The sequence below is a fragment of the Eubalaena glacialis genome, chromosome 2, assembly GCF_028564815.1.
Source record: "Eubalaena glacialis isolate mEubGla1 chromosome 2, mEubGla1.1.hap2.+ XY, whole genome shotgun sequence".
In the NCBI taxonomy this organism is placed as follows: Eukaryota; Metazoa; Chordata; class Mammalia; order Artiodactyla; family Balaenidae; genus Eubalaena; species Eubalaena glacialis.
Window position 1 is genome coordinate 37888888 of NC_083717.1, and position 25244 is coordinate 37914131.

A 25244-nucleotide genomic window follows, 5' to 3' on the forward strand; every position below is an offset into this window, starting at 1 on the left:
GAGTGCACAGGGGGATAAATAAAAAGGCCCATTATAATGTGGGATTGTTTGTTTTCGGATTTTTTTTTTTTTAATGTGGACCATTTTTAAAGTCTTCATTGAATTTGCTACAATACTGCCTCCATTCCATGCCTTGGCTCCTTGGCCGCGAGGCATGTGGGATCCCAGCTCCCCAACCAGGGATCGAACCTGCACCCCCTGCGCCGGAAGGCAAAGTCTCAACCACTGGACCGCCAGGGAAGTCCCTGTGGGACTGTTTTTTGACTTAGGTTTAACTAACGTGGTACTGGGTGAGGAGCTGATCTGGCTTGTTAAAAACCCTGCCACCTCTGCTGTTGTTCTGTTTGTTTGCTGGCAACTAGCAAGCACTCTAGAAATGTTTGTTGAATTAAATGGTAAATTCAAGTTTACAAATAAGGGTATTTTTTCTGTCTTTAGGATGTTCTTTAGGACATATTAGTGTTGTAGAGTAATTAAAGCCACCTGAACAAAGTTTTCTGAAATCTTCAGAAGAACAAATAAACCTTTTCTAGGTTTTCTTCTGTTGAATTTAGCTGTAAGCTATTGACATTAGTGGTTACTAACATTAGTGGTTCTCTTGGTGCTAACAATTGTTGGGTTTTTGAATATCCATTAAGTGAGATGTGAATGGTGAGAATTGGGAGAGCTCAGAGGTCACATCTTTTAACTTTTGATGCCTCAGCCTACTCATATTAAAATTTCAGGAATTTACTACATTTCCGTGTTGTTAATATACATCAGAAAGGCTAAAATGCTGACTTATACCTCAACATTGAAATAATCGATGTTTGATCATTGCAGTACTATTACACCACTACATTCTAATTTGTATTACAGGTTCCAGATAAGTGGACTTAAGGACTTTAAGGGTGGCGATGTCCTGAGGGAATTGGTAAACTTCTGCTTCTGAAATTTATCTTTTCTGGACAGAGATTCATCAAACTCTGCAGGAAAGAGAAAGGCTCAATGCCTTCTCCCTAATGGCTCTGCCAACTGAGATACTGATGTGCTTCCTCTCAGAGGGCCTTCTTATTTCTTTATCACCTTTTCCTCTTCTGTCTCCTTCTGCAGTCTATTCTCATCTGTACTTTGCATACATTAAGCCTGATATTTGGTGTTGAAGAAATGTCTGGTCTCTCTTTTGAAAATATCTCTGTTTTATTGCCTTGACTAAGATTCAGATTAAGAAAGAAGGTAACTAGACATGACAAAACTAATACACAGGAAGTGAACCTTGTGATCTTAATGCTTCTGGCAAAGGAAATATTTCATAAAGAGTTCATTAGTGCCCATGTTTTACTAATGCCAGATTCTGTCTGTAGGATAGGGTCCTTCTCCGTTGGCTCCCATTTCCTCCTGAGCCCTAGCTGATGATGGCTTCTTTTATACAGAATCATTGAAGATTTTTTAGCAGGAGAATAATATGATATAAAATGTTAAAATAAAAAAGAAGGCTATTCTATATGTATAATTAACTAAATTAACCAAAACGGCTCTACTGTGCTCAGCATGTATAGTGTAGCATCACATTTGTTTTTCCATATTTCCATTTCACCTGGAATATGTTCTAAGGCAGGCTAGACCGAGTGAAGAATACAGAAATTATAAAACGGGGCCCCTGACAACCCAAGGAAGTTCACATTTCTCCACAAACCTAATGCCGCTCTCTTTTGGTTTTAAGAAACAGAAACCCTCAACTTGGAAAAAAGGAAATTTACTGGCTTATGTCACTAGAAGCCCAAGGGGCTAGATCCAGGGGTTTGTACAATAGCATCGAGATTCAGTATCTGTGAGGTGCTACCTCTGAACTGACTTCCAGGGAGAGAAACCCAGGTCCACGTAGTCCTCGGGCTCACCACCTCAGCTGGGGGCACTCCTTTTCCCCCTTGTTTGTATCATGAGCCCATCCCTGAACCAGTCACAGGGGGATAAGTTACCTTGACTGGAAATACTGGGTCTGGGTACATTTTGTGTGGCAGGCAGGCCCACACAGAATGACAGCCTTACCAGGTTTCGGGTCGGGGTGGAAGCAGTTTTTGAAAGTAAAAGATGTTGGGCAAGCAGAAAAAAAATAAGAAACACCCCATGTGAATCATGCAAAGATGGCACTGGTTAGAAGATAGAATAGATTTTTCCAGAGGAAGTTGATAAGACAAACCATGGAGGAAGAGATGTCGGGTGTAGAGATAAAGATAAGAACCAGAAAAGTTGTTGAACTCCCCACGATTCCAGCCTCTTAGTTCTGCTTCAACTTTCCATTCATTATATTTTTCCTTTATTGAAAATTCTACTTTGATGGTAGTACATTTGGAGCTAATTACGCCTCGCAGCCCCTGGATGAGAGTTGGCCAAGGTAAGCAAGCCTTATTTTCAAAGATATGATGGGCATGTGCTATTTTTGGATGGTTTCGCTTTATTGTATCCACCTTGAATGTTGTTTTAGAAATTTCTAATCTAAAGCACAGACTCTTGTTTTCTCTTATAAAACTTAAGTCTTTCCATGTATAATCATAGACTTATATGAAAGTCTAAAATTAAGTTATTTAAATCAATCTAGATCTTCATTTTAAAGACCAAATAGAAACACATTTGGAATACAATTACCAACATAATACTCTGATTTTGTATTCTTATATTTGAATATATAATGTGTCTTGGTAAGCTACTGAAAGAAACATAAGGCTTTAGTAAGCTCCTAAAACTAATTTGCGTAGTGGGTTTGACCTAGGGTCTCTCTGAGTATTTTTGTATATAGAGAATATATACCGAAAAGTTGAGTGTTTTTGAATACTGAGGGTGACAGAATATAAAAGTAACTGAAAAGATTGTTACATCCGGTGGATGCATGGTATCATTTTCAGATCACCTAGTCAGATTTAAGAGGCATTTGAAATGTACGTATTGAGAAAATTTAGCTCTCTGGGTTGAGATCTATTCTCCATCCATTCTCGGGGCAAACACTGGCAGCACTTACTGTGGATAATGTAGTCAGGACCTGGAAAAGGTCGATATGAAGATGGGTGACAGCTGGCCCCTACCTCAAGTAGGTTTTCAGCAGCACTTAAGAATCTTGGGATCCACGATTGTAGGACAAGGACAATATTTTATTTTAAATCATAAAAGGATACCTCCAAATTGAGATTTTAAAAATTTGTATTCAAGAAAAATTGTCTTAGGCTTTCCAGAGCGTGAGGATTAGTCAGATTCATAGTTTCATAAACTGGGCTACTGTAACAGTTATATTCCTCTTCATGGGTGTCTGTGTGGGGTTGCAGCATTTCTGCTTCCAGGCCAGCCAGGCACCCGCACGCGCACACTCCACGCACTCGGGGTATGTGACAAGGGGTAGTTTTTCACACATCTGGAGTAAGACCTCACATCCCCAGAGAGGAACTGGTCATAGATTTGAAACATTTCAAAAGGCATTCAAAGGTGCTTGTTTGACCTTTAAAAAAAACCTTGTTATGTGCCCAGCTATCTCATTTGCTCCTCCTGTTCCCATGGATTTGTGATAGTTTTTATCATGGAAATCAGAAATCACAGGAACTGGAGAGGTCAGCCGTGCAGCTGGGTTAATAGAGGAGCCAGTTCTCAAACCCAGGCCGGAGGTTCTCCTTTGCTCCCCGTGGATTGAACTTCTTTTTCTTTGTATGTTATTCTGGTTTTTAAAGGCAGCAGCCTCCTTGGAAGGAAGAGAAGCACCCTGGGTTCAGGCTAACATCTGCACTTAACAGGTACATGGCTTGTTTTCTAGTAGAAATGAACTTTAAGCCAGTCACCTTGATTGTCCTGATGTTTTCTAATATATCATCCATTTGCCAGAGTACGTTTATATCAGTTGTCTTTATATGAAGTGTATATGAAGTATATAAAATGAAGTATATTTTTTAAAAGTATATAAAAATTATATGAAGTATATAAAAAAATTATATGAAGTATATAAAAATTATATGAAGTATATAAAAAAAAAAAAAGGAACCCAAATCTCCCACCAGGTAGTGAACGTCTGCTCAGGACACTACAGCAGTGTGAGAACATGAGGTCTGAGTGGATAACAGGGTCTGCCTCTCTTACTCTGTGACCTTGAGCAAGTTAGGTAGCTTCCCTATGCCTCAGTTTACTCATCTGAAAAAGGGAGATAACAGTACCAACATCAAGGGGTGGTTGTGAGGATTAAATAAGATACATAAGGAACTTGGGAATCGTAAGTATTCAATATACATTAGCTATTAAATGATCACTTTGAGCTGGACCCCAGTGGTAAGTGTTCTACATAGGTCATTTTTTTCGATCCTGATAACATTCTACAAGAATGAGTAGTATTTTCTGTTCTAAGAGGTTATAAACGACTTGTCCAAGGCCACTTAGCTAATATGTGATGGAACTGGGATTTAAAAAAAAAAAAAATTAGTGCAAAATTTTAACATATACAAAAAAGAGTTGGAAAGGAAAATAGTTATAAGAATTCCGTGTGCCCATCCTTCAGCTTCTATTTCTACCCCACCGTCCCCCACACCCCCATCCCACCACCGGCCAGATAAAGTATTTCACCTGTAAATATATCTAACAGTATAAGCCTGATAGGAACCTTTTTTTAAAAAACATAACCACAATGCCATTATTACACTTAACAAAATTAACAGTAATTTCTAACATTATTTAATACCCAGTCTGTATTCAGATTTTCCCAGTTGTCTCTCTGCATTTGATTGATATTCTCCTGAGTCTTTTTGAATCTGTAAAGGAGCTAGAATCTGAACCCAGGGCTCTCTGATCCCAGAGTCCACACTCTTCCTGTTTTTCATGCAGGTTCTGAACCGCCTCTCCCTTGTCTGAACACAACACAGCCATGGTGCACAGTCAAGCCACATGGCTTAGTGGCCACAGGAGGCCATCACCTGGAACAGCCCACAAAGAAGCATTTTAGATTAATCTCAAGTCTCTCACAAGTTCTTTTTATGGCAGACAGTTTGACCCTTGGATGAGATAAGTAAATAATATCTCTTGGAGTCGAAGCTAAATATAAATTGGAGCTGTCTGGGAGAATTCCAGAAATTTGCTATAGTTCAACGGTTCCCAAAATGTTTGTCTTAAGACTCCTTTGCAATCTTAAAAGCCATTGAGGCCCTCAAACAGTGTTTGTTTGTGTGAGTATATTTGTTTGTATTTCGCTATTGATATTGGAAATTAAATTGAGAGATTTATAGAAGATACTTATTAATGCATTTAGAAATAACAAAATAACAATAATAAACTCATTACGTGTCAATAAATATCTTTTTTTAAGAAGCACAGTTATATTTTCTGAAACAAAAAAAATTTACTGAGAAGAGTGGCATTGTTGTACCTTTTACAAATCTCTTGAAGATAGCTCGATTCGCTGCTTGTGCATTCAGCCTGCGGTGACATCACAGGTCACGAGGCTGCTGGAAAACTACTGTGCTCATGAGAGAGCGAGAGTGAAAGGGCAAAGGACACATTAGGGTTATTTTGAAAGTTGTCTTGACCTTGCATTCTCCCTGGAAGGGTTTGATAGTCACTGCTATAGGTGATCCTTCGTATAGGAGGAGTTATTCTCAGATGGGGAAAAGCTAGTGCAGCCACAGAGAATATACTGATCACAGCCATCTTCTGAGTTGCGAGGAAAACTGGGAAGTTTCTTAGAGGAAGCCGCGAATCCAGGGTCTGCCTTGTTGAACCAGATCATTATGCCATTAGCTTCAAAGGAAAAGATCATACAAGTACAAATTACAGTCTTTTGGGTGTGGGCCATCCTCAGAGGCTGTTACTGATCTAAGGGACTTCAGGTAGGTCCAGACCCCTCATTTTATGGATGATTGCAAATCTGTTATTCTTGCCTTCTCTCCTGTTGGTAAATTTTCAACAAAGAACGTTGCATTTTCACTAAGGAAAAATGGATTTTCAGCCAGACTCTCTCCTCCCCCCATTAGGACCAATTCTGACTCTGCTCTTCACACGAGTGCTCTGAGCACCAAGCCCCAGGACCCCTATGGAGGAGGGGGCCAGTCGGCCTGGCCTGCCTCATACATGGGTAAGACATGCAGGCCTGATGCTAACAGCATCTGTGCCTTCTCATTCTGTCCTATGGGAACTGGGAGAGAGAAAAGCTTAAACCGCGAGTGCATTTCCCCGATTCGTCGTCCTCAGGGAAAAACTCCTGGCAGGGGAGATGTGTGTGTGCTCATGATGAAATAAGAATGGAGCTTCTCTCCTGCCTCTTCCTCTGCAAATTCTCTCTTCTTGGCATCTCTTGACCCTCCAGCTTCCTCTACTCCACACTCTTCCATTTTCAGGCCCTCATCATTTTTATAGGGACTCATAACAACTTGCTAACTGGTCTCCTTATTTCCAGTCTTATGTCCTCCCAATCCAGTTTTATGTTGGGTTCTCTGAAAGTCCTTTTTTCCCATCCAGAATCTGGACAAACTGAGAAATAAAAGTAGAAGTGACGGGTGGAGGTAAATACCACCTTTCTTCCTGACAAGAGGAAGTGACTTCTCTCTGTGGGTCCGTGGCTGTTAAAACTGAACCCCAGAGGGAGACTGACGCCCCCAGTGGCCGGCAGCACTGGCCCAGGGCGCCCCCCCCCCCCCCGCCCCCGCCCCCCACAGGAGCACCGAGGTCAGACTGCAGGGCAGGGCCGGCAGGGAGGCTGCTCTCCGAGGGAAGGCGCGCCCCTGGCCAGGAGGAGCGGGAGCCAGAGTGGAGCCGGCACCCCCGCTCACTTGTTCCCCTCTTTGCTGCAGGTCATCGTTCCACCTCCCTGGGGCCAGAGTGAGTAAAGGAGTGGAGAGAGGCCAGGGGAGACCAGGAGTGGGGAAAAGATTCATGCTGTCTGCTTCCAGAGTGAACCCACATCTGATCATATTCCTCTCCTGCTTAAAATCTCAGTGCCACCCCCTCACCTCCCAGAGAGAGTCCAAATCTCTCAGTTTGGAATGACGCGAACTCCAGGATCTGGCCCTTGCCCACCTCTCTCCCTTCTCTCCTCACTCACCAGCCCCTCCCCCCAAGTGGGTGAACTACTTCGGTTTCTATTAATGTTCCATCCTCTTCCCATCTCCTCCTCTCTTAACTTACTCCTGGCTCACCTGACCAGGGCCCTCAGCTTTGTCCCCACGTCTGTGGAGCCATCCTTGACCTTCTTCCCTTTGCCAGCCCAGAACTCCCCATGTCCTTCTAACATCCCAAAGCTCCTACCTATAGATGGCCATCTCGGCACCTGTGTCACTTGACTGCCTTTCTAGTGGATGTGCTTCACTCCTTCTGCTCCCAGGAGATTTCTTACAGTCAGCGTCTTATGGTCTTACCTTCCGCACAATGCCTGGCACAGAGGAGTCCTCAGTGACGGAGAGTGTGGAGAAATTACTCAGTGGCTTATGCGTACAGAGCACACTCTAGTTGCTGAATCTAACCTGCACGTGAACCAAGTCTGGTTCACTAAGACACAGACCAAGCCTGCCTTTCTGGGGCTTATAATCCAGTAGGAACAATGGTCCTGAACTATCCATTCCTTATGCACATTGACTCTTGTCCATAAATAGGGCTGTGTGTTTGGTCTTGAAATGGGAATAAATAAATCTTTGCCCAAGATAATGCTAGCTTTTCTAGTTTTCTTTACTTTTTAGGTAGTTTAAACCCTAAATAGTCTCTTTTCCTTCTGAGGAGAATATTCCGGGTCTTATTTCCTTGCATATAGTAGGGATGGGATTTAATAATCCCTGTATTGTTGTAATAATGCTGCATTTGTTCCCTTGGTGAAATTCAGGGATGCTACATTTACCCGAACAGTTTGTCAAGTATGAGCTCTTTTAGAATTGGTTAGGACCGTCTAGCTGTGTTTCCACACATGGGGATATGAGAGTAAAGCTGGCAGTTACGTTGGAATTGGATATGGGTCCACTGCTCACCACTTAGAGAGATAGGATATACGGGAAGATGGAGTAGTTTAGCTTCCGTATAGGTAGGGTTGTAGGTAGACTATAGGCATGTATAAACCTAAACAAAGTGCAGCAAGCGCTTAGTCTCCCCAGATTGGGAGGGAACCAGACTGATAGGCTTTAACCTGGAACCCCCAAAAAAGAGCTGCATTTCTGCCTCTGCCATTCCTTCATTCGTGTCACCCTCTGTTTAAAGTTTACGCTTCTCTAGAAAGGGCCAAAGTCCTAGAGAGAACAAGGAAATCATAGGTAACAAGATCTTGAGGCCTGCATGCAGAGAGGAAAAAAAAAAAACTAAAGAAAGTGATTAATTGAGTGAAGTATTTATGCCAAGAGTGATGTAGCCTCTGAGGGAAGAGGTGAGAAATGTCAGAAGGTGTGAGTGAGGATGAATAAGTAAAGCAGAAGAATGTCAGTGTTGATCCTAGTAGACAGAGCAATACAAAAAGCAGAAAGAAAGAAATCCTGGAGCAGAATTCCTGGGTTACTCCTTTTCACATCAGCAGTTAGAAACCGTTGGGCCCCAATATCTCTCAACCGTGGAAGGTGGGCCGACCTCCAGCTTGAATGTCTGAACTGTGTGCCTGCTTCTGCAAAACTGCCTTGCAAGTATAGCAGAACTCAGAAACACATCCAAATATGGATGTGTTTACATGGGAAAGCCAGTGTGTTTAAAATATTATTCAAGTCTCCAAGGATAGGAATTATTTCTGGAGAATTATATTTGTTGGTGGGAGCTATTTTAAATAGTTTCATGTACTTTTCCCCCTGTCATTCATTAAAGTTTTTCATTTTCTTTCCTTTTGGACTTTAAAAATATCAACTAGCTTTCCAAAAGGTATTTCTTATTATTGGACCAACCAAATAAAGTAAAGATTTAAAAAGTGATGGGAAAATATGATTGAAGCCCAGAATTAGGCTCCATAGCAGAAGCAATAACTGCTCTTTCCCTGGGAATCTTTCCTGAGCATAATGATGTAACCTCAGTTAATGTTCCCATTATTTATTTATTTTTTTAATGACCAGATGATAAGGGAGCATCTGCTCACAGCTTAACTACATGAGCAATAAACTATGATACATTCATGAGCAGAGGTTTGTGTCCCAAGAAAACAAAGCCATTAGACTGATACGTAGTTAGTAATTTTCGTAATGGTTATTGAGTTGCACGGCAATTAGGCATCCATGGTAAGCAGTTGATGTAAATGCTAGAAATAAACTTTTATACATCCAAACAAGATTTTTATAATTTCTCTCTTCTTGTTTAATTATCCAGAATTTATAAAGAGAAATATTGATCATTTCCCTGGCAGCATGTGCAGTTTAATTATCATTTCACAGGCACACACCCACACCCACACACACACCCCCCAGTGGGTAAGCATGAGGGCACTCTGTGACACTTGCCCCGTTGCCCTGTCCCATAGCCTAGGACTGTCCCTATCTCCCCTCCACTCCTCACCAGCGAGTGGAGGAGGGGGCTGTGGTGGTCCCTGTCCTTTCAGGGGGCAGTCTAGAGCTTCGGGCAGAAGAGGGCATGAGGGTTGTCATCTTTGCACCCAGAGCGGTAGATGCTGAGTGTCACCAGCTTTGAGAACTACAGCCCTGAGCTCCTCCCCAGGGAAAGAGGCCTGCTTCCCACCTCAGTGACCTTGCCAGAGGCAACACCTTTGACCAGCGCAGTTAAAGTTTTTTTGTTTTTTTTTTTTAACATCTTTATTGGAGTATAATTGCTTTACAATGGTGTGTTAGTTTCTGCTTTATAACAAAGTGAATCAGTTATACATATACATATGTTCCCATATCTCTTCCCTCTTGCATCTCCCTCCCTCCCACCCTCCCTATCCCACCCCTCTAGGTGGTCACAGAGCACGGAGCTGATCTCCCTGTGCTATGCGGCTGCTTCCCACTAGCTATCTGTTTTACGTTTGGTAGTGTATATATGTCCATGCCACTCTCTCACTTTGTCACAGCTTACCCTTCCCCCTCCCCGTATCCTCAAGTCCATTCTCTAGTAAGTCTGTGTCTTTATTCCTGTCTTGCCCCTAGGTTCTTCATGACCTTTTTTTTTTTTCCTTAGATTCCACGTATATGTGTTAGCATACGGTATTTGTTTTTCTCTTTCTGACTTACTTCACTCTGTATGACAGACTCTAGGTCCATCCACCTCACTACAAATCACTCAATTTTGTTTAATGTTTAAAATGCAAGTAACCCTGATAGAAGCTTGACTGCACGGATAGGAGGAAGAGGGGGATGGCAAAAGCATCCCAGATCTAAAGTGGGGCAAGAGTGTCACCCAGATGATAGGAGGGCCCAGAATGGAGAGGCTGAAGCCAGAGGCTTCTTAAAGGACACACTCTGGTTAAGGGATCTACCCCCTGCCTCTGCCTCTATTCAGCAAATCAAGGCTGTGCTAGGAGTTAGATTCGTCAGGCGTGGGAGTGGGGAGAGGGAACATGGTCTCCATTACACTAGGAGGTCAGCCCTCAGTGGCTCCGAGACTTCGAGGTTTCTTGGAACACAGACACAGCCTTGGTCATGGCTGTTCCATGCCCTGTGGAACTGATATGAGTTTCCTTTGTTTCTAGATATCCAGTCACAACTCGTTCCTTTTTGTTTTTATCCCTTTATTTATAGTTGTATCATATGATATTTTTTATCCAGTAGTAAAAATCCAGCCGTGGATATTTTGGTTATACATTAGCTTGATGCTAACATATCAGTTATTGCCACCACCATCCTTCTAGTTACCTAAACTCTAAACCAGGAGTTAGTTGTCTTTAATTACTCTCATTCCCATACCCCTCACACCCATTCAGTAGCCGGGTCGTCTTCGTTCTCCCTGCAGGGTATCCCAGATCTGCTGCCTCTTTTCTGTCCTCACTGGCAATTAATACCCTACTTCCTTCCTTCTTGCCTGGACTATTACAGTGGTTTTTCCACTTGGTCTCCCTGCCTTTAGGCTTTCTCCTTTCAATCCATCTCACACTGCTGCAAGAACCATCTCTCTAAAGCTTAGCTATAATCATGTCACTTCTCTAGCCAAAACCTTCTATTCCCTGCATCAAGCCAGGTAACTCACAGACACCTTCAATCCAGCCTCATCTCCCCTTCCTCCCATCCTGAGCCCCAGCCAGACTACACCATTCTCTGCCCCTGCTGTACCCTCCCCCTCTTCCTTCTCCTCCTGTCTTTACACTGGGGCATCCCCTTCATCCTCATTCCTGAGTGTCTAAACTCCTCCAGGTGAAGCAAGTTGGACATTCTGAAGGCACACAGGCCGGAGTTCTGCTTCAAACTTCCTAGCGTGTGATCTTGGGGGTGATAATAGCCCCAGCCTCATGGGGTTGCTGTGGGGATGACCTGAGATCATCCATGTAAGTGCCTGGCACGTAATAAGAGAACAGTCACAGTGGCTCTTGTTATTATCATCCTCGTCATTGTCCTTCAGTGGCTAACTCAGGTGCCACCTCCTCCACGAGGCTTTCTTTCTGTCCCAGTCTGAGAGGATATTATGTGGGGTGTCTGCTCCCCACTCAGGCAGTTCCACAAGGTAGCCATCAGTTGAGTCTGTTCCAGGGACAGGTCAGACTTACTACTTAAATGGAAAACTGGCCTTATTTATTAAACCCAGAGTGATTGGTGCCTTAATGATAAAGAGATGCTTCAACATACTATACCAGATTGCTGTGTCAAACTTCGTTTTTTATCTGTAATAGAATTGTCACTTTTTAAGTGATCTGAATGGTCAAGTTCCCAATATAAGCGTCCCAGGGAAACCAAACTATGAATCAGAAGCTTCTCCCCCTCCTTCTGATGTGCTGATTGTAGAGCCACACCTTTCGTCTCTCCGCACCTGTCTCCTAGTGTTTTGTTCACACTGCCTGTCTTTAGTAGGCGTGTTAGATCATGACTAAGCTACAGCCTAGTCCAAGTCTCTCTAAGAGACCATCTGCAGTAAAGTCCTCTGAGCTGATTGTTAAAAATGTAGATTCCCGGGCCCATTCTCACAGCTTCTGAACCAAATTCTGTGCAGTTTGGGCCCGTGAACTTGCATTTTAGCAAGCTTACCCAAATAGTCTGTATGTGCACTAAACAGAGTTTTAAATCACTAACTTGGATTCTGTTCTGTGGGCCTGAGAGAAATGCTGTCTTTATGAGTGTTCTTAATTTTTAATTTTAGTGCTTCTGGGGATTCTCAGTATTGCCCAGCCCCAGGGCGCCACTAAAATTTTACATCTTCTGCCTGTGTTACAGAATTTGCTTCCGTGTTCTATCTTCTCACCTACACTGTATCGTCTGGCCACACCTAGTAGTCAGTGCAGGAACTTAATTATGTTCAGTGTATGGTTATTAGACATTTGGCTTAAGTTTTGTAGACTAATCAGGTTAATTTATAGGTTAAGCTTATTGAGAAACATAGTTAAACCTGAAGTAAGTTATATTTAAAGGCTTAAAACTTAAAAATTTGTCCTGATCTTATACTGAAAACTCATATGGTATATTTGATTACTCCACAGAGAATGCTAACGTATAACATTCTTGGCACGATTCCTTGGTTTTAGCTTAGAGCAATAGGATATACTCTACTTGTCATCTGCAATATATTTTATGGATCAGAATTCCTTACAAGTCAAAATTTTTTTTTTTAAACATCTTTATTGGAGTATAATTGCTTTACAATGGTGTGTTAGTTTCTGCTTTATAACAAAGTGAGTCAGTTATACATATACATATGTTCCCATATCTCTTCCCTCTTGCATCTCCCTCCCTCCCACCCTCCCTATCCCACCCCACTAGGTGGTCACAGAGCACGGAGCTGATCTCCCTGTGCTATGCGGCTGCTTCCCACTAGCTATCTGTTTTACATTTGGTAGTGTATATATGTCCATGACTCTCTCTCACCCTGTCACGTCTCACCCCTCCCCCTCCCCATATCCTCAAGTCCATTCTCTAGTAGGTCTGTGTCTTTATTCCCGTCTTGCCACTAGGTTCTTCATGACCTTTTTTTTTTCCCTTAGATTCCATATATATGTGTTAGCATACTGTATTTGTTTTTCTCTTTCTGACTTACTTCACTCTGTATGACAGACTCTAACTCCATCCACCTCACTACAAATACCTCCATTTCATTTCTTTTTATGGCTGAGTAATTACAAGTCAAATTTTTAAAACTTTGTGAATAGCTATCATATATACTATTTAAATTGACTGAGACTCCAGATAAGTTTCTTTTTAAAAAATATTTATTTATTTATTTATTTATTTATTTTATTTTTGGCTGCGTCGGGGTGTCTTAGTTGCAGCATGCAGGATCTTTGTCGCGGCGCGCGGGCTTCAGAGCACATGAGCCCTGTAGTTTGCAGCACGCAGTCTCTAGTTCTGGCTCCCGTGCACAGTAGCTGCGGCGCTCAGGCTTAGCTGCCCCACGGCATGTGGGATCTTAGTTCCCCGACCAGGGATCAAACCCGCGTCCCCTGCATTGGAAGGTGGATTCTTAACCACTGGACCACCAGGGAAGTCCCAAGTTTCTTTTTAAAATGACTGTTTGCAAGAAATATAAATAACAGTACTCAGCATGGAACTTCCAGTTTGTTTCTCTAGACACGCATGGTGAGTGTGAAACAGTGATGTAGACTTTTTTAGTTACCTCCCCTTCCCCCCACAATAAAGCATTTGGAAGAGAGTTTCGATCTATATACTTCTTTTCTTTGTGATTTGGTTAGAGGTTCTCAGACTTTGTAAATTGTTCTTCTCTCAGGACAGAGGCAGTAAAAAATTTTAAGATGGAGATAATTTTAAAGAAAAGTAGATAGGCACCAACTTTAGACTTAAATTAGCCATATCTATTTTAATTGTATTATAAATGCTAATGTACACTGATTTGACCATCAGTGTACCGAAATTGCCTTGGAATTTTCGAAATTCTATTTTGAATCAGAAAAACTTACAAATTCATGAATAAATAAAGGTGAAAGCACCACATAAAAGTGTTTTTTTTTCTTTCCCACTAGGTTTCTGTGATGGTGAGAACGACGTACATGGGGAAGGTATGAATTGATTTCACCTACCTGTGTTGAGTGGGATACTGACTTTAGTATTCATAACCTTCTTTCAACATCTGAACTAGTTAATACTCATGTTTTCAGGACTTCCCAAAATGCTGACAACTGCTGATTGGTTTACTTTTCTGAGATGCTCTATAAAATTAAGGCTAGCCATGATCAAGGCCACGAGAAAGGAAATGTGTGGTTAGATTACAAGGCTCCTCATCATCTGAGTCCCACAGTCCCACGGTCACAAGGTTGTGCAGGGAAGCAAAAGTTGTAATCACATGAAAATATTAATAAATTGGTCACTTAAGCCATTAGTTGTTCCAATATCCTTCCTTCCTCAGCTGTCTTTCTCTGCCTGTTTAGAAAGTTTTGTGAGTCAGTAATTGACAGATATAAATAATGTGAGGAAAATGCAAACTGAATGCAGAATGAAATTGCAAATCTTGCAGAAGATAATGAGTTTCATAAAGCTGATTAAAGTAATGTTGGAGGGCTTCCCTGGTGGCGCAGTAGTTGGGAAGCTGCCTGCCAATGCAGGGGACACGGGTTCAAGCCCTGGTCCAGGAAGATCCCACATGCTGCGGAGCAACTAAGCCTGTGCGCCACAACTACTGAGCCTGCGCTCTAGAGCCCGTAAGCCACAGCTATTGAGCCCACGTGCCACAACTACTGAAGCCCGCGTGCCTAGAGCCCGTGCTGCGCAATGAGAGAGACCACTGCAATGAGAAGCCCATGCACCGCAACAAAGAGTAACCCCTGCTCGCCGCAGCTAGAGAAAGCCCATGTGCAGCAACGAAGGCCCAATGCAGCCAAAAATAAATAAAATAAATTTAGAAAAAAAAAAGGAATGTTGGAGATCTACTAAATGACTCTCGAAGCCATTGACAGATGAGGGTCTGACACAGTTCATTTATTCATTCAGTACCAGGCACTGTTTTCTTTTCCCTAAAATTTTATAATCTGGAATTTAATTTTCATAATCTAGAAGTGAACAACTAAATTAGGTTTATGTATCGCAGCGGTCAGGACTTGTGGGGAATATGATAAATGAGGAGCATCTTGCGCCAGAGGCACAATTCTCTTTCATCATCTTATATACTCGTTTCTGGGCAAGCCATTTTAGGCCATGAGTAAAACCATGGAAAGTTGAAACAGCAATAAATATCTAATCCACTAGGACAGAGATAAAGAAATGGCTTCAAGGTTGTTTGCATTCCCCCAGTGAGTTCTCTGAAGAATTCCCAACCAATCTTGGATATGAAGAGACTAAAAACAATGAACTACTCTAAGGAAACCATCCCCTTTATGGTGCCAGAATACACTCCAGCCATACTCCTGTGACCAAACTCTTACAAGAAGTAGCCTTGAGTCATGAAGCTACCTCACTCAGCCCTTGAAACTTTTCCTATCATCTAGCGGTACATTACAGAAAAATTTTTTTAATTCTTGAGTCATTGTATGGCTTTATAAAGGCTCTCAAACCTATTATTCCTGTCCTCCAGTTTGTTGAAAGAGGGCTGTAGGGCCAGTGTTTACCAGGTACTATTTTAAGCACTGCCCACCAGTGCATAAAATAAAAGCCCTGCCATCATGGAACTTACATTTCTGAAGCAGTTTACAGTTGACAGTTAGACAAGTTAGACAAGTTAACAAGGAAGCCAAGAAAAGGAAGAAAACAAGAAGGTTGACAAATAAGCTTTTCCAAAGAGAGTGGTTTGACTATCAGGATTAAGACACACACCTGGGATCATTGATAAAGCCTGGAATATTTGAGCAGAAATGACTGCTGTTGTGATGGTGCTGAGTAGGTCACCTGTAAAGAGCATTGCCTCATTCTCAGAATTTACTCCGAAATTTCAGTCTATTTGAAGTGGCTTCTCTCTGGGGTCTGTCATCCTGTGTGGGGCTAAGACAGGACAGTCATGACAGTCACCCTGGAGCTTACATGGTCGCCAGAACCTAACAGCATTCGTAGTTCTGAGCGTCACCCGTCTGTCTAATGAATCCCCTTCCTAACATCAGATCCCTTAATTCCTGAGGGTTGGCCCTTTGTCTACTTGTCTCTCTCTGAGAACAAGAAGTTTTCCCTTTTTTATGGCTCAGCACTCCTGTTTTACCTGGCAGAATGTTAAAGCAGAAAGCCCTGGATTGGTCCCTTGATACAAAGCCAGGCTGTTTTACAGCCTTTAAGAGCCAGGAGAGGGCCCTTCAGCTGCCCAGCCTCAGTCCTCTGGGTTCTCAATTCCTCTTTATCCCCCACTCCCAGCCTATGACCAGGTAGCTTTACTGCCACCATGTCTGCCATGTAATATTCCTCTTCTCTCTTTGTTATCTTCCTCATTTCCTCTCTCCTGGATTTTTGTGGGTCTCTCCTCATCCCTTTTCTTCCATCCTCTCCTCGCCAAGTTGGCAGGGCCCTTCCTGATCTGGCCTCGACCTTCCTACCCTTCTCCTTTACTTTCCCTACACTCCAGTTGAAAAGAGCAGCTCTGCTCAGAAGTCGTCCACCACTTCCTCTCTCTCTAGGCCTTTGTTCTTATTCCTCCCTCTCTGGGGATGTTCATTTCCTGTGTCCCTAAAGGGCTCGCCTCAGTGCCAAGCCCCAGAGGCCGGCGTGGGCTCTTCCTGCTCTACACTTGAGCAGCACTGAGCCTTCGCTCTTGTGGGCCTCCCCCGGCTTCTCCTTCCAGACATGGGTATTCACATTTTGTCCTTTCCCCTGACTAGAGTATAAAGTCCTCAAGGGCTGAATCCATGTCTTACTCACCTATGCAACCCCCGTAGTAACGCTCAAAACACCTTCCCTAGTAGACAGTCAATAAATATGTGTTAAATCAATCATTTTTACAAAGATAATTGGTTTGGCCAAAGGTGGGTTGGCTTCCTTCTAACACAGTGAATGTGCTTCTTCCCCGCTTTAGTTGTGTCTTTCCCCAGCCCATTGAAGGAAGAGAATCTGCTACACGTTCCCAAGCCACTGCCAAAACAGCTGTGGGAGACCAAGGAGGTGGGTGGACAGCTATGTTTGTTGTCACTGAATATTTGTACTTCAGAGGTCATCGTCAAATTCTGCTGAGGAGAAAACAAGAGGAATTGGGGAAAAAGGCAGAGCGGATGTCTGGGGACAGAGATAGGAAGAATGTACTAGGGAATGATGGTTCAAATAAAAATTATCATAGTTGTGTTGATGAATTAGTACAGCGATCTCTTGCCTTCCTAATTTTCTGAATTTACTCATTCAGAAAAACCTGTTGGTCCCTCACATCTCATTTGTATTACAAGAAGCACTGAAACCTGGTTACAAGTCACAGGCAGATTTTTCTGTTTTGTAGCCAACACTGCCTGCCAGTCACCAGCTTCTGTCCAGAATTGCTGGTTTACCAGATATTACTTTCTTTAATCAAGGCCATTTGACCCGAGTCCTCCAGAAGTCAGAAAGGAAGTCCTCTGTTAAATGGTTTCTAAGAGCCTTCGAGTACTTGTCCCTGTCTCCACCATGGCTCTCTCTGTAAACTCACCTGCTGTGGAAGAGAGGGAGGTCCCAGCAGTACCTGAGTTGGCCTTTCTTCCCATAGAGAAGCTGTTGCCTTTGAAAGAAAACAGTGCGTCTGCCCTGGCCCTGAGATGTGCTTTTGCAGTTGCTTGTATTGTCTCGTGCTTGACCATCGCCGCCTGTTCAGGCTTCCTTTAGTCAGTTCCAGTTTCTTCTGCCAAGTCTACCAAAGTCATCATTAGCATTAGGGTGGGCTTGAATGGTCTTTTGTAAAAGCAAGATGTTTTGATGTTTAGTCTTTTGGGGAAAAAAGGAGATTTAAAATTCACATACTTAAACATAGGAGAAGCAGCCCACTGTCTTTGGCTATGGAGGCTCAGGTGGTTTTGGAGGCTTTTATCAGAGGACAACTGTGTCTTCCCCACAAAGGGGGCAGTGGTATCCACTCTTCCCCAAGTACCAGGGAAGAGGTGCTCTCTCTGGGAAGAGGTGTTCGTCTCCTCTTTTAGTTCTTTTTTTTGCCACACCACACGGCTTGCAGGATCTTAGTTCCCTGACCAGGGGTTGAACCCAGGACCATGGTAGCGAAAGCACCAAGTCCTAACCACTGGACCGCCAGGGAATTCCCCTCATCTCTCTTAGTTCTTATGGATTTGCAGTTCTCCATAAATCATTTCTGGGCAAAGAGTTGAGTCAATAGGTTCATTCATTTTATATATATATATATATGGCACCTGTTGCCAGGCATCCTGGGTGCAGGGATACAGCAATAAACAAAATGAAAATCCCCCCCATCCTGGAATTTAGATTCCAGTTGAAATATTTTTTTTCTTCTGACATTAATTTCCTCTTTCTTCACCCTGTTTTATTTTTCTTTTTTCTTCTTTTCCTCTCAGGCCAACTGGAAAATGAATGTTTATTTAAAAGCTCTGTATGAAAAATATTGGCCTTTTATAAGAAAATAATATTCATCTAGAAGATAAATTAAGAAAGCATCAAATTAAGAAAATTTGTTAATATTATGCCTCCGTTATGCCTGGAAAAGTCTAGTCAAAGCTTAAATGGCTGTTTTGTGGGGATGCTGTTTATATGTGCTGACTCTCACTGGCACTGACTAGAGTCCCAAGATACCTGCAAAGACACTTTTTAAAAACTTGAATTTGGCTTGACAATGAGTAAGCCCAGCTTTCTGTGTCTCTCCCCAGATCCAGTCCCTGTCAGGGCGCCCTCGATCCTGTGATGTCAGAGGTGGCAGGTAAGTAATGTTCTTTCAGTTCTTGGCTCGGAGGCCATCCTGAAGGTTTTCCCAAAAGGAAAGTCTTACTGCTTCATCAGAGAACTCTTGAGAAATTTCACTTGTTATACATAAGTTGAAAGTCAACTGAATTTTCACGAAAACAACAGCTCCCTTTTGGTACTCATATTTCATTTAAAGTAATTATGTTGCATAATTGCAATAACAAATAAAACCGCCATAAATATATTAGAGAATAATACAGCTGACTCTCAGTAAACACACAACTCCACGGGTAGAAGCAGAAGCGAGCCCGCACTGAGAGGGGCCCACCAGCCTCGCACCTTTGGCAGCTGCGGGCCCCTGGCAACTTGCTGACACAGAAGTTAACTAAGAGAGTTTGTACGAATGTACTGAATGCCACAGAACCATACACTTAAAAGGGATAAATTTTATGTTATCTATGTTTTACCACAATTTTTTTAAACTAATGGAAGATGCATAAATAGGAAAATTTGCAATATAAAAAGAATTTCTATGGAACAATTAATTAACGTATTTAGGAGTATACAACTTTACTCCCTGAAAGATTTGAGACAGCTTTCAAAAATATGTGTAGTACTAAAAGATTAAGACGTTCTTGAGGAAATTGGGACCAAGGAAGAACATGGAGACGACAGTTAAGGAAGCCCACACGTTGACAGACACCGTGAAGACACGAAGAAAGAGCCCATCAGTGCCATCACTTGAGTGACACAGACGCTGGGCGACTCTCGCGCGGGTCTTCGCAGAGAGGACCGAGCCCTTGGGATGCACGGAGGTGTCCCGAGAGCAGCAGGGGAGCCACCTGGGACTGTTGACCACAGCATCCCTCAGGGCTGCCCCGGGGGCTTGGAACCAAAACCTGCTCAGAAGCGGCAACTCTTCCCGGGGGCAAGATCATGTGGTTTGAAATCAGGACCCTTGCCTGATCTAGCTGAGTGCAAGCACACATTTCAGAGGGTCTGCAGAGGAACTAAATCTACATCAGGCCGTCCTATTTATCATTCCCCCCAGTAACGCCTTCTCTGGGTATCTAACTGCAGTGAGTTCAGGGCACTCCATACTCAGTAGCTGGAGTGCAGGCATTCTTTTTGGCTAGTTAAATATGAACGCATGTAATTAACAGCCCGCTGAGCCGAGATGATCGGAAATTCAAAAAGCCAGCCAGGACGCATGCCTGGAGAGAAGACCAGCACCCCTAGAGGTGTAGGATGTCCCCACAGATAGGGCTGAGATTCTTCTCAAGAGCTCATTTTGGCTCAATCCTCAGACAAATGAGTGCTGGAGGCCCAGAAGGCCTACATTTCAGAAGGGGGCTACGGTACTTTAAACCCCTTGTCCCCACCCCCAAGAATCTTGAAGGAACTGTTTCTTAGATAAGGAAAGTTGCTTTCTTGTTCTTATGTTAGAGATAGAATTCTATTCAGTGACTCCTATTCATTCAGGTATTGATTGACCCCCTAATTCTAGGCACTGGGGTAGAGCAGTGAACAAAACAGATCAAGTCTCTGCTTTCAAGGAGCTAATGCTCTAGTGGAGCAAAATAGGCAAAAACAATTAAGCAAATAAATATATGTCATGTGTTGGTAAATGCAGTGAAGAAAAAGCACAGTAAGGGGAGAGGCAATGATGGGTGTCTGGGAGAGCCTTTCTGATAAGATGATATGTCACCAGAACCTGGATGAAGGGGAGGGAAGGGCAGAGGGAACAGCAAGATCCTGAGTGCAAAGACCCTGAGGCGGGAGCATACCTGCAGAGTATGGAGGCTTGTGTAGCCTGACTCAGAGTAAGGTCAGAATCATCAGAGGGTTTTGAACCAGGGAGAGCATAATCTGCCTTATATCAGATCCAAGAGATGACTCCAGCAGGTCGGAACTATATTTGGAAAGTTACAACTTGTATTCCTCTCAACTGGAGAGAAATTGCTTTGAATGTCACTGATGACCTGGGTCTTGTTTGTCACAGTTGCCTTCTCCATCCTTGCTCTGTGCCACCAGATGCTGTTCAGCCTTCCCCCCACCTCCTTCTGCCTTCATTCCTACCTAAGCACCCATGGAGCTTTCTTCTCTCAGTCAGAGAGCCCATCTGCCCTCATAGCAAGCAGCTCTGGGTTCTCAAGTTTATTTCCTAGTCCTTGACCTTAACACTTTAACCAGCCATCCGAGAGACAAAGTATCACATTCAGTTTTTCTACAACCAAAATCATCCTTCTTCCTCATCCATCAAATTGGACACCTTTCCTGCTTCCCCATTTCTTTTCAAGCCTCCACAATTATCCCAGTCCTACTTTTACTAAGAAAAGAGAGACCATCAGGAATGAATGCTCAGCTTCCCTCCCGCCCCTACTTCCCCCCTCGCCATCCTTTTTTGTTTCTAGTCTTAGGGACACAGGTGTCCCTCTGTTCAAGACTGATAGCCTCACCCATGTCCTTGACCCTTCCTGAGGCCTCTCTCTCCTGCTTATCCTTCCCTCTTCTATGTTTTCAGCCTTTCCCTCTCTACAAGGTTTTCTCTCTGCGTTTCAATATACTTAAGGATTCTGCACTAAAAAGTCCTTCTGTGACCCTGCATTCCCTTTTAGTTACTTCCTTCTCATTTCCAGAATTCTCAGCCACACTTTCTGAAAGAGTATTGACTATCGAGGCCCCCTCACTGCTTGTCTGTTCCTCAGCCCACTGTGGCCGGGCTTCCACCCCCACTGTTCCGATGGAGCACATCCCATGACATGTCCTTCCGTATTACAGAAACTCAGTGTCTAAAACAGAATTCGTTGTCTGACCCCACCACCTACCCTTATCCCCAGTCTACTGATGTGCCTCCGTGTTCCCTGTCCTGGTAGAGGTGGTTCCACCAGTCCCCATGGCAGAAACTCGGGAGTCATTCTTGAGTACTTCCTTAAATATCTCCAGAACCCCTCCCTGTCTCTCCACCTCCATGCTCTCATTATGTCTTGTTTGACTTCTCAGCAGCAGCATAACTCACCTCTCTGCCTCCAGGCTCTGCTCCTCACACCCTGTCCTCCCTCCCCCAAGTCTGTCCTAAGAATGATTATGTCTTTTCCCTGCTCTCAACCTTCCACTGGCTTCTTGTCAGCAACGCGTCAGTTTAAGCCTCATGTGCTTTCTGCCTCCTCCTCCAGGCCCATCTCCCATCATATCCACCCCTCCTAAACTTGACCTTCCTGTGGCAGCTAAGTTCCTAGGGCATACAATATAGTCACGTGCCTCTCTGCTTTGCCTGTGCTGGGAACTCTACCTGAAATGATTTTCCTGTTTAGAGCATCTGAATTCTCGAGCCTTCCAACTCAGTTCAGACGTCCTCCAGGAAGCCCCCTCCAGCCTGCTGGTCATTCCCTCCATACCTTATACCATCAGGTTCTGTCACTGTACAGTAAGTCCCCTACACACGAACCTTCAAGTTGCAAACTCTCAAAGATGTGAACGTGCGTTCACATGTCCAATCACGTAAGTTAGTTCACATATCTGGTGTACATGGTCACGTGCATGCATCCTCTACAAGTGGTTGTGCGTTTGTGTTCTTTACTGTACAGTACTGTATAGAGTACAGTACTACAGTGTCTTTATTTCAAGCCCAGCATGTCCGGAAGCAAGCGTAAAAGCAGTGGTATATAGCCAGTTGTGGTAGTTGGGTATCTAGGCTAACTTTGTTGGACTTACAAACAAATTGGACTTATGAATGCGCTCTCAGGGCGGAACTCGTTCGTATGTAGGGGACTTACTGCACTACTGAATGGTATTATGTTGCAAGTTGTTTTCTTTATGGCTCTTTCTCCCTGCTCTGTCCGAGTCTCTTGAGGCCCTAATGCCAGTGGCTGGCACCCGGGAGGCGCTCTGCTGGTGTGTGCTGTATTGAGTCTGGTGTCCTCAATCAAATTCATTATCTCTCCCCGCCGTCCCATTCCTGGCTAACGGCACTTCCTCCAACCATTCTCCTCCTCTTCAGCCTCTCTGTTCTCTTCCTAGATCAGACCTGAACCACACAGGTGCTTCTGACTGGTTCCCCGCACCTCTCTTTCTGCCCCCTTAAGCCATCCTCCACGCTGCAACCACAGTGGCGTTTCTAAAATGTGATTCTGATGCTCCAGCTTAATCCTGGGCTCCCTGTCTCCTGCCGTCCCTGACCCAGACTCTTCAGAGCAGCATGTCATCGTGCCCTTGTTTTCTCCCTTACCTGCCTCCCCCACCTCATCTCCTGTCCCCTGTTCCCCACTCTGCCCCGACGCCTTGGCCATGCTGCGCTGCTTGCAGTTCCATGTGCACAGGGTCATGTGCTTGGTCAAGGCTTCCCTTCCCCACCCATCCTCACAACCACAGCTCCTGCTTCTGCGTTCCCAGCGTCACTTGTATCAGACCTGGCCCAGCGAGCTTCCTGCCGTACTGCAATCGCTTGCCTTACCGGTCTGTCTCCGGCCTGCCCGTGAGCTCTAAGAGCAGTGCCCCCTCAGCCCGGGGCCACGCGGCCCCTCCCTGGGCCCACACTTCAGAGGTCTCTGCTCCCATGGAGTAAGGAGTCCAAGGAGCCACAGGGGATGTGGAGCTTGGCCAGAGCTGGCCCCTAGGCTGGGATATCCATAAGCATGCCCTGCAGTGCAGAACAGGGCTTGGGGGAGAGACAGTGGCGTGGACTGAGGGTCGGGGCTGCCTCTCTGCACGTTCTAGTGTGGAGCTCCAAGGAGTCGGAGAATTCTAAATTTGAATCTGGCCTTCCAGGCTATTACAAAGGTACAATTTGTCAAGACAGAAACATAGAACATAATTAATTTAAAGATTTATTGATTTATAACTTGAAAAAATTTAAACTAGATGGTGTACTAGGCCTCCATTTGTACTCTTGCTCCAGGCCTGCACACACTCTGCTCATTCATCATCCCATCTCCAGCACTTAGCCCAGTGCCTGGGCACAGAGTGACCACCCAACAGATTCTGACAAAGGAATGGTCACATCTCTTTCTCACTTTAAAGTTTATGAAAACTGTAATTGAAAAAATATATCTTGGAAGGCATCTGGTTGATACAGAGATACTTTTTTTGGTAGGAAAGATAATTTAGCAATGTAGCAAAAGGAACTGAATAAATACAAAGCAGTGCCTCACATTTTATATAGTGCTTTATAATTTTCAAAGTACTTTTGCATCAATAATCTACTCTTACCTCGGAAAATATTCCTGTAACGTGGGCATCCTTAGTCCAACATACCAGGTAAGCAAATTGCACTTCAGAGAGGTTAAGCCAAGGATGCAAGTTTTCAGAACAAGGGAGAGGCAGAGTCTACAGGAGGACTTAGATCTTTGGTACCAACTGCTTTTATTGAACAAGGAAAAGTATCATACATGTCCTATTCCCCAGAGCAGCGGAATGCATTTTAAAAAGTAATACTTATCTTTCTTTTTTCAGCGCTTTTCCACACAGTGGTCAAAACATGGGCCTCTCACCCTTTCTGGGAACCCTGAACACTGGGGGGTCATTGCCAGATCTAACCAACCTCCACTACTCAGCGCCCCTGCCCACCTCCCTGGACACCAGTGACCACCTCTTTGGTAGTATGAGTGTGGGGAACAGTGTGGGCAACCTTCCCGCTGCCATGACTCACCTGGGCATAAGAAGCTCTTCTGGTAAGTATTCCCCACTCCATAAGGACCTTGTCTGTGTCCCCTGGTGGCTTAACCATAGGTGGTCCCTGGCCAGGTGGCATGTTAGTAAATCATAGAATGAGAATGACTGCCTCTGAGTTAGAGATAATAACTCACTAGCTCTTGTAGCTCTCAACCCTGCTGACATTTCACTTTGGTGGTTCTATTTCTGCTGGATTTGATGAGCTCTGGAGAGCTCTGTGAAACCTCATTCTTTATTGTCTTCACCAGCCTGTGTGTCCCGGGGACTTGGAGAATAAGATTTGAGAGCCAAGGAATAAGTGTCCATTCTATTCTGTGTTAGCTGAACAATGTTTGTAGCTCTTATCAACATATGGTGATCTTTAATCATTGCAAATATCTCTCTAGATCCCTCCAACTTCCCATTGGATTTCAAAAGAGAATATCTTGAATTTTAGAAAATTTACAGTGGATACAAGGAAAATGTTTATACTTAATAGATATGTATATTAAATAGAAATCTACCACAGTTCAAACTTATTGGTTCAGATTTTCAGAAGTGCTTAAAGATGTAGCATCTAACTGTACTAAAAAGCTACCCAAAATGTGACTTGGCTGTTACTGTATGAGTTTGAGTGCCTGCAGCTCAGACCACATGTTGAAACATGACTACTTTTGCTTGAACCCTGACGGACACTCTTGTCAATGTCTAGGACAGGTATTACAGCCCCTGGCCATAAGGGGTCTAGGAATGATGGTGTAGACCATTTCCTTTAGAAAGGATCCTCAGTGATGGTCTGTCAGTGTGGTCACCTGGAAGGTT

The 25244-nt window shown here is 43.7% G+C and overlaps 1 protein-coding gene across 2 annotated transcripts in view; it reads left to right on the top strand.

The window, feature by feature from the left end:
- The window catches only part of CRTC3 (CREB regulated transcription coactivator 3), a 106562-nt gene that overhangs the window by 69408 nt on the left and 11910 nt on the right, over positions 1-25244 (top strand). For both annotated transcript variants that reach the window (XM_061179900.1, XM_061179902.1), the window contains exons 4-10: positions 2313-2374; positions 3693-3755; positions 5973-6073; positions 14000-14035; positions 16963-17048; positions 18740-18789; positions 24225-24442. In XM_061179900.1, coding sequence (XP_061035883.1) covers positions 2313-2374; positions 3693-3755; positions 5973-6073; positions 14000-14035; positions 16963-17048; positions 18740-18789; positions 24225-24442 — 616 coding nt within the window. The remainder of the gene's footprint in view (positions 1-2312; positions 2375-3692; positions 3756-5972; positions 6074-13999; positions 14036-16962; positions 17049-18739; positions 18790-24224; positions 24443-25244) is intronic.